The sequence below is a fragment of the Pelobates fuscus genome, chromosome 3, assembly GCF_036172605.1.
Source record: "Pelobates fuscus isolate aPelFus1 chromosome 3, aPelFus1.pri, whole genome shotgun sequence".
Taxonomy (NCBI): domain Eukaryota; kingdom Metazoa; phylum Chordata; class Amphibia; order Anura; family Pelobatidae; genus Pelobates; species Pelobates fuscus.
Window position 1 is genome coordinate 389,096,873 of NC_086319.1, and position 9,305 is coordinate 389,106,177.

At 41.9% G+C, this 9,305-nt stretch overlaps 1 protein-coding gene across 1 annotated transcript; it reads left to right on the forward strand.

Annotated features, from left to right (window-relative positions):
- The first annotated feature begins 493 nt into the window (after positions 1–493).
- COPS6 (COP9 signalosome subunit 6) lies at positions 494–7,611 on the forward strand. The gene is made up of 10 exons (XM_063449657.1): positions 494–599; positions 1,964–2,089; positions 2,342–2,473; positions 2,869–2,957; positions 6,152–6,214; positions 6,301–6,348; positions 6,591–6,705; positions 6,818–6,910; positions 7,049–7,149; positions 7,383–7,611. Exons 1-10 carry the CDS (start codon positions 533–535, stop codon positions 7,521–7,523), a joined length of 975 nt encoding a protein of 324 aa, XP_063305727.1. The 5' UTR covers positions 494–532; the 3' UTR covers positions 7,524–7,611.
- The last annotated feature ends 1,694 nt before the right edge of the window (positions 7,612–9,305 follow it).

Consider the following 9,305-nt stretch of genomic DNA (forward strand, 5'->3'; position numbering starts at 1 on the left):
CACCACAATAAAGCACCAACATATTTGTTGGTTCACTTAATGAATATCCTAATAGTGTGCTGTCAATCCAGCTCTGGATTTATATGTGAAAATATAATATAACATATAACAGTGGCTGTGTGAATTTCCGGTGTAATACGATATTATACCGGTTAGAGAGAGAACACTAACAGGCGTATTTACTAAACTGAGAATTCAACGTGAAATGCGACTTTAAGGCCAAAGTAGCCGAACTGAAAGCACAGCTGACTAAGAGCATGTTTCCAGTCTCGCTATGTTGACCTTATATTTTAAATTCACTTTGAACTCTCTCTTTAGTGAATAAACCCTGTAAGAGCTTCTCCTTAAGTCGACTTCCGGACACTGAGAACCACTTCCGCCAGCTTCTCTTCGCAGGTCCTTGACGTCATCATGGAGCGCCGGCTGGGAGGGGTTCCGACGCGCGCACGCCTATTTCCTGGTCGCGAGCCGATAAAAGCGCAGTCCGCGCATGCGCAGTGTACAAAGCGCCGGAGGCGCCGGGAGCAGCAAGATGGCGGCAGCCGCAGCATCAGGGGAAGCCGCCTCTAATGGTAACGGTATGGAGGTGGACGTGGCCGGTGAGTGAGGACTTGCTCTCTGTGTATAATGGCAGGAGAGGGGGCTGGTTCACCATGTGCACTGGGTGTATGGCTGCCAGGGGTCCTGGGGCCACCTTTATCCTCAATAATACAGGGGGGCTCCAGGGGTAACCCCCCCACATTGTATTCCTGGGGCCAGGTAATGCCATGCTGAGGGGCACAGGCACCACCACCTGCCCCTGTAATATGCAGCATTCCTATGGTGCTGTATGGGAAATGTATTCACCAAAGCCACTTCCTACTGCATTCCTCCTCAATTTAAACATTGTAGCATATGAATGCCACATACAGAAGGGCAGCACTCTTCATGTAGCGCCCAGCTGCAGCTCAGAGATAACATGGAGAATATGGTAACTCCCCGGGGTGCTGTCATCTGCAGGTAGCCTCATTGAAACCGGTAGACTCCCTCTAGAAAGGTGCTGTAGGGCTCAGTAATGTCATATGCAAAAGAGTCCAATTTTAAATGACTCATATTTTTAACATATTTTTAACTCATATATTTCACAATGAGGAGATGAGCCACTAGCACCTGGGGAACCCCTTTAGCTTGCGTAAATCATTTTTGGTCGTTTAAAAGTTTTTTGTTTGTTTTTATTTTTTTTAATACTATTTTGTTCTTTATGTTTTCAGTTACATACGTTGCCGGCCAAGTATGTAAATTAGTTCAAGGGTTATTGAAAACATACATTTTTTTTTCGCTCAGACTAACATTCCCTATGAAATAATAATATATAATAAACGTAAAAAACTATCCTATTTAGCCTTGACTTGCAGAGAGTCCCAGTAAGGAAGTATTTCCCAAGTAAGTGGATTAATCTCATAAGAGCAAGCATTAGGCTGCTACTAGGATAGGACCTGCCGAATATGGGGCACTTTGACGTAGTTGGCAGGCTTATGCAATGTATGATCATATAATGTAACTAAACCCCCATCATTTTTTGCCTAGGTGAGGTGTTTTTAAATAAAACTATTACAATCTCTAAGATTTGAAATCATTGTTTAGTGAATAAGCGAGTGCGCTGGATTCTGTATTTTGTATATTTTGGCCCCAGCAGCACCCTATAATGTATGCATGTTCAGGTGAGTGCAGCCCTCTTATATAATTTATTATGTTTTCTCTGCTGTTCGAACCTCACTTTCTGATGAAACTAAAACTATTTAACCCCTTAAGGACCAAACTTCTGGAATAAAAGGGAATCATGACATGTCACACATGTCATGTGTCCTTAATGGGTTAAAGCCCTGATTCTCCAGCATGGGGAATGTCTGTCCTTGTTGTTCTCCATGTTCACTGTTGGTAGATGTTAATTTGTAACATACTTTGTATCTCCCTTTTCATTTAGCCCTTCCGACTGTGATGGCACAAGGTGTAACTGGCAGCGTGACAGTAGCACTCCATCCTCTCGTCATTCTTAATATCTCCGATCACTGGATCCGCATGAGATCCCAAGAGGGGCGTCCTGTGCAAGGTGAGACTAATCTCCTCAATCAATACAGTGATCTGCTCTGCTTCCAGTATTTATCTCCCTTACTTTCACATTCTCTCTTGAGGAGGTTCTGTCACGATTAATGCTCTTAGGTCACATGGCCAATAGCACTGTTACCACCTCCCAGTGTTTACACCTGCCTTTTACACTTAAAAAATGTTTTTACTACTTTTTTTTTTTTTTTTTTGTCTTGTTTTCTGACTGCCTAAAAGCCATCTTGCTTTTATTCTTCAGTTATTGGCGCCCTTATTGGAAAGCAGGAGGGAAGAAATATTGAAGTGATGAATTCATTTGAGCTCCTTTCTCAGATCAACGACGATAAGATCACGATCAACAAAGAATATTATTACACCAAGGAGGAGCAATGTGAGTGTAAATCTAGGAGGTAGAAGAGAATTGGAGATGTAGTAAGTGGGAGAGGAACGCTGGTTATTGTAAAAGGTATTAATTCTTGTGTCCAGAAGAAGATTGACATGGAGAACGGGTTGCTCCTACAGCGCCAATAGCAATTCATTAATAGATTTGTACAATGTATGTAAGATTGACCAGTACTTGATTTGTTCATCATAGTTGAAATTAATCTGTTGCCAAGTCTATTCATTAATATCCAGATTTAGTGGGGTTCCATACATGCATGTTCTTTTGTTTTGTTCTGCCTGAAGAATATGGAGAATTGATGGAAAGAACAGGGTAAATGGGAGTTTTTCCTGGTTGTGAATGGATAAAGTGTATTCTAGCGATTATAATATGTTTTCCTCTAGTTAAGCAGGTGTTTAAAGAAATGGAGTTCCTGGGCTGGTATACCACTGGAGGGTCCCCAGACCCATCAGACATTAATGTCCACAAACAGGTACTGTGATAATTTTGTGACCATTGGACAAAGATAGAAAACAAAATCTTATGCCTCTGTTTATACCAAAAAGGATATTTTATGGAAAGGAGATTGGGCAATAAAAAAATTGTAACTATGTACTCTAAGAATCACTATGGCTAATTGTAGAGGATATGGGACAAAGATAACAACTCCTACAGAGAGGCCTCTCTGCTTCAGTTCAGTTGCTGCATAAATTGTAGATTATGCTAGCTTTAGTGTACATATAATCTTAATTTTATTAATGACAGGAGGCAAATAATTTTGCTTAACTCTCTTTACTAAACTCCACAGCAGCACAAGTTTAATTAGCAACATATTAACCAATCAGAAAAAAAAACACAGCAACAACAAAACTTCCTTCCTCTGTTGTCACTTCCTCTTTAAAGCTGCGAAAAATCAGAAACCGGAACAGAGTAGATATAGGCAACCAAAGAGTCCAGAACGGAATAGGCGATAAAGTGAAAGGAAACCATAACCAGACAGATAATCCGCTTCAAGCTCTGCGTCTGTAGGGAACTTTAGACTGAAACGAGAGAACAGTCGAAAAAAGGAATTAATCTAGGAAATGGACTAGTAAAAGGCATGCAAACTTTACAGGAATAAGCACCTCACTATGTTAATAATTAAGGCTACCTTGCAAATTAATAGAGAAGAAATACAAATGCAAGTCTAAAACGACCAGACAGTTAACCTTATTATACCCAACTTATCCAGAACGTCTACCCCCTATAGAAAGAGGGGATGTGGAACAAAATCCGTGGGAAAATATTTGCCTCCTGTCATTAATAAAATTAAGATTATAGGTACACTAAAGCTAGCATAATCTTCAATTTTATTACATGGCAGGAGGCTTCATATTTTGCTGTTTTAACGCTTCTCAATGTTTTAGAGGCATGCGGAGGACGACGAAAATAGAACCGACTAACTGGGTCTTCATGTGACCAGTCCGCAGATCGTAGTATGTCGGAAAGTGAAGCACCTGCCAGAAGGGCTCCTGAGGCTGCTGTGCCTCTCACTGCGTGTGCCCCAAAGTAGGGGTCAACACCCGCTAACGATAGCAACCACCTGATTCATCGTGCCACGGTGGAGGCAGAGACTGGCTTGTTAGGGCGCACGTAGGAAATAAAAAATTGAACGGATACGGAGGGGAGAAGTAATGTCTGCATAGCGGGAAAGAGTAGAAAACACCCAAAGTTTGGGAAGGTCATGGAAATACGGGTAAAAAAAATGTAGAGGAGTTAAATTTAGTTTCTCTGGAGATGGAGAAGGTAACTCTGTCTGGCGAAATGGAAAAGGCGTGGACATCGGAGTCCCTGCGGAAGGAAACCAGGCACAGCAGAAGAGTAAGTTTCGATAGGAGTTGTCGTTCGGGAGGCAAATAGATCCACCACAAATGGTCCTCTCAACCATTCAATGTGAAGGGAAATCGAGCGATGAAGGCGCCAGTCGCTGGTGTCCCTCCAATACCTGGAAAACCAATCTGCCGTCAGGTTCGTAGCCCCTGGCAAGTATTCCACTTGCAGCGTAATGTTGCGGAGCAAACAAAAATCGTAGATCTCCTTCGTCACTTCAGACAGCAGCCGTTTCCATGCACCACCTAGACGGTTGATATATTGCACCGACGAAATGTTGTCCATCTTCAAGAGGATGCAACAATCCGACAGGTAGCCAGACTGCGGATTGCGAACGAGCCTGCGATCAACTCCAGTCCGTTAATATGGAAATCGGTTTCCGCGATCGTCCATGGACGTGGTCGAGCACGTTGCACCCCAGCTCCAGAGACTTGTGTCTGACTCTATGATAACATAGTAGGTCCGAAGATTGCTTTGCCGTTCCAAGCGGACATGTGTAGAAGCCACCATCGTAGTTCCTCCTTGACGTCTGGGGTTACCAGGATTACGTGATGGTTAGGAATCTTGCCTTCAGGCGTTGCATGGCCCGATAGTGAAGAGGTACTGGATATTAATTAACCTGTATAGAGGTGGAGAGAAAACCTACAATGTGACCTAGCATACGGAGCAGTATCTGGTCTTGACATAGTAATCTCTGGATTTCCTTTTTGATAGCTGAAATTTTTTCTTGCGGTAGACTAAGGACGCAGGAGGAGGCATCTGTTTCGAAACCCAAAAATCTCACGACGTGTGACTGGGAGAGAGACGACTTTTTTTTCCCGGTTGATCACGAAGCCCAGGGATTCCAATAAGGAGATTGCAAAGCGAGGAATAATAAAGTAATAATAGTAGGATATAATGGACTAGAAATAATAGTGGAAATAATGACCAAACCGAATATTAAGAGCACTGACGGGAAAATGGGATAAAGTAAAAATAAGGCAATAATAACAGTATGATTACAATGAAAAGTAGAAATGATAATAAGGATAATGGCACTAATGATAAACCAAGTATTGAGAACAACCAATAAAAGGCCACAGCAACCCACAAAGCAGGATGCAGTGGCACTCTGACCTTTGCTGATGATGGAGCAGCAAAAAAAAAGAAGTGACAACAGAGAAGTTTTTTTGTCTGGGTTTTTTTTTTTTTTCTGATTGGTTGATTTCTGTGAAGCAAACTTGTGCTGCTGTGGAGTTTAGTAAAGCGAGTTAAGCAAAAATATGAAGCCTCCTGCCACGTAATAAATACATTTTCACATTAGCCATCCCATTTTATATGACATTAATAGTCTAAGAGCCCTAGGGTGGGTTAGCCAGGTAGAGGGTGCCGAAACACTCATTGCACTACAGTGGACTTTGAATGAAACTTTGTACCAGGGACACTGTATGGTAAGAAGATTGCATATGGCAAAGAATGTATGATGGAAAGAGTACACCAAGGAAATGACACTAGATGTCTGTCTATCCATAAGACTCTTAAAATGACACTGTATCACAAGGACCCAGAACACAGATGTTTATCCGACAGGAACACATTACTGGAGAATCTGGTTTAAGTAGAAATTTAAATCTGGGGTGAATGGTCAATTGGGGAGTATATTGAGGGGTGCAGTATTGATGTACGGGAGGACATTGTGTATAGAAGACATCATGTTTTAAATAAGCACTGCACATGCTCTGGGACTGATAGATTTGTTGGTTAAATAGTGTTGTGTACCAGTAAACATATTCTCTTAGGTTTATATTATAGCTCTATCCCTTTCTCTTTTTGTCCTAGGTCTGTGAAATTATAGAGTCTCCACTCTTCCTCAAGTTAAACCCTATGACAAAGCACACAGATGTAAGTACTTTTTGTGATTTTGTTTTTTTAATTAATATTTATAGTTTTACCCTTTTTGATAGCTCTCTTTCTCTCTCCTACCACAGCTGCCTGTCAGTGTGTATGAATCAGTGATTGACATTGTAAATGGTGAGGTAAGTATTTTTTTTAAAGGCTTCTTGAGGATTGTTTGTGTTCTTGATTGGCTTTGCATTGTGACTGTTCACCCCCACATAAGATGTGATAAATTACTCTAATATGTGGTCATAGCTTGAATATTGGGACAGCATTGTGTGTGGCATCTTTGTTTTGTGCACATTTAATTTATCAAAGTTTAGCAATAGTCTTTTGCGTGTCTGTGGCATTTTCTGATTGTCCTGTGATGTCTTCTATCTAGGCCACCATGCTCTTAGCCGAACTCCCATACACATTGGCCACAGAGGAAGCAGAGCGAATTGGGGTTGACCACGTTGCCAGAATGACAGCAACTGGAAGTGGAGAGAACTCTACAGGTAAGAAATGAAGTGTTTATAAATGAATGATAATTAGTGGTAAAGAGATGACTGAGTTGAAGAATTTTAAAGCATTTCACTCCATTTTGCCAACCATATCCATCTGTTTCAGTGGCTGAACATCTCATTGCTCAACATAGTGCCATCAAGATGCTTCACAGCAGGGTACGGCTTATCCTGGAGTATGTCCGAGCTGCAGAGGCCGGTAAATATACATGTTATGAATACAAGTTGGCTTCTTCATCAGTGCTGGCCAGTGTTTTCGTAGTGTGAACTGCCCCAGCTTGCTGTAAGTGTCCTTGCCTGGTGACCCTACTGTTAATAATTATGGTTTTCCTCATAGGAGAGGTGCCCTTTAACCATGAAATCCTGAGGGAGGCCTCAGCACTATGTCACTGTCTTCCTGTACTCAGCACTGACAAATTCAAAATGGATTTCTATGATGTGAGTTAAGCAGTTATCTACTCATGCACAGCATGCTTTCTGTTTGATTTTGAGTCAGTCATATTCTACCCTGTTCTCTTTTGCCAAATTCTGGTTAATCTGCCTTTTTGGTTTTCTTCCGATACAGCCTTTTTTCCTTAATATTCTGACCTCACTGTCTGTATGTCTTCATTCATGTTGAATCTCAAGCCCATCTCCATAACTTACCCTTTCATGTCCTTCCTCCGTTGCAGCAATGTAATGATGTGGGTCTGATGTCTTACCTGGGCACCATCACCAAGACCTGTAACACCATGAATCAGTTTGTCAACAAGTTTAACATCCTGTATGATCGCCAAGGGATTGGCCGACGTATGAGAGGGCTGTTCTTCTGAAAGCTCTCAGTCTACTTAACCTCAAGCCCCACCTGTATAAATAAACCTTCTTTCCCATATTTTAGGAATAAAATGTTATTACCATCAACCTTTTTGTGATTTATGTGACCTGGGAGGCAGCAGCTCAGAAAGGTCTGTCAAAGTGGAATATAAACCTACAGCCATATACCTTAAAAGCTTTGCTAATAAAGCTTACACCAGAACAAGTCTGTCAGTCTGGAATTTACCTGTGCAGTCTGAGTCAATAAATTAGACTCCATGTAGAATTAAGAAAGTGAGTGTCCATGCATATTTCCCCTGCCGGCTGATTAACCTTAAGTGGAAGGAGGCAGCTATTTTCCTATGATTGCAGAAAGTTTACCCTAATTCCTTATCTGTGAATGTCAAGCCATGTCACTTTCTCCCAATACTTAAATCATCTTTGTAAACATCTTAAAACAACCCAAAACTACTGGTGACCTGATTTCACACTCCATATTGCAATCTAATTGGATGGGCGGGTGGAGGGAAGATGTTGCCTGTTCTGTTTGACAGGTTGTGTGCGGCGGTGCTTGGCAAGTAGGAAAAGCTGGCCTCTTATAATAGTCTAATCTCCCCTCCCCCCAGTAGTGATACAGACCTCTGGAAATGAAGACATGGAACTTACTCAAACTGATTCACTCTGCAAAGAGAATGACTTGGTCTCAAAATCACTTTTATTGGACATGGTTAAAGGCCAACTATAGAGCCATGAAAGGTTTTCCTGACACTATAGCCCCCTCCCTCCCCATGGTGCAGAAGGGGTTCAAAACTCCTCGTCCACTTACCTTAGTCCACCATCAGAGTTCAATTTTACTGCTCCCCCCACAGCCAGCCAGCTGGGGAGATCATGTGCTTGTGCCACACTTACATTGAGACTCTCCCCCTCCCCATCAAAAGAATTATACAATCCTTTCCTATTTCTTCGGGGGATGCTTGACATCCTCATGCAACCAAAAGTTGCCTAACGATCCAGGAGAAACTCTAGTGGCTGTCTGGTAGACACACTCAAAAAGGTGATTATTAAACTGCTGTTACCTTTGCACGGTTAAGGGGCCTGGGAATATGCACACTGACCACTTCATTAAGCTACAGGTGATACTCAAAAAAATTAGAATATCGTGCAAAAGTTCATTTATTTCAGTAATGCAACGTAAAAGGGGATACTAATATATGAGAGAGACGCATTACATGCAAAGCAAGATAGTCCAAGCCGTGATTTCTCATAAGTGCGATAATTATGGCTTACAGCTCATGAAAACCTCAAATCCACAAGCTCTGTAAATAAGAATATTGTGAAAAGGTGCAATATTCTAGGCTCACAGTGTCCCACTCTAATCAGCTAAGTAAGCAACACCTGCAAAGGGTTTCTGAGCCTTTAAATGGTCTCCCAGTCTGGTTCAGTAGGAATCACAATCATGGGGAAGACTGCTGACCTGACAGTTGTGCAGAAAACCATAATTGACACCCTCCATAAGGAGGGAAAGCCTCAAAAGGTATTTGCGAAGGAAGTTAGATGTTCCCAAAGTGCCGTATCAAAGCACATTAATATAAAGTTATGTGGAAGAAAAGGATTGTCAGGAAAAGGCCATTCAAAAGTGTTGGCTCTTGATGCACTGACTCCAGCCTCAGTCCACTCCTTGTGAAAGTCCCCACCACACACAGACGGATCCTGGACATGGGCTTCGGATGTCGTATTCCTCTTGTCAAGCCGCTCCTGAACAACAAACAAAGTCAGAAACGTCTTACCTGGGCTAAAGAAAA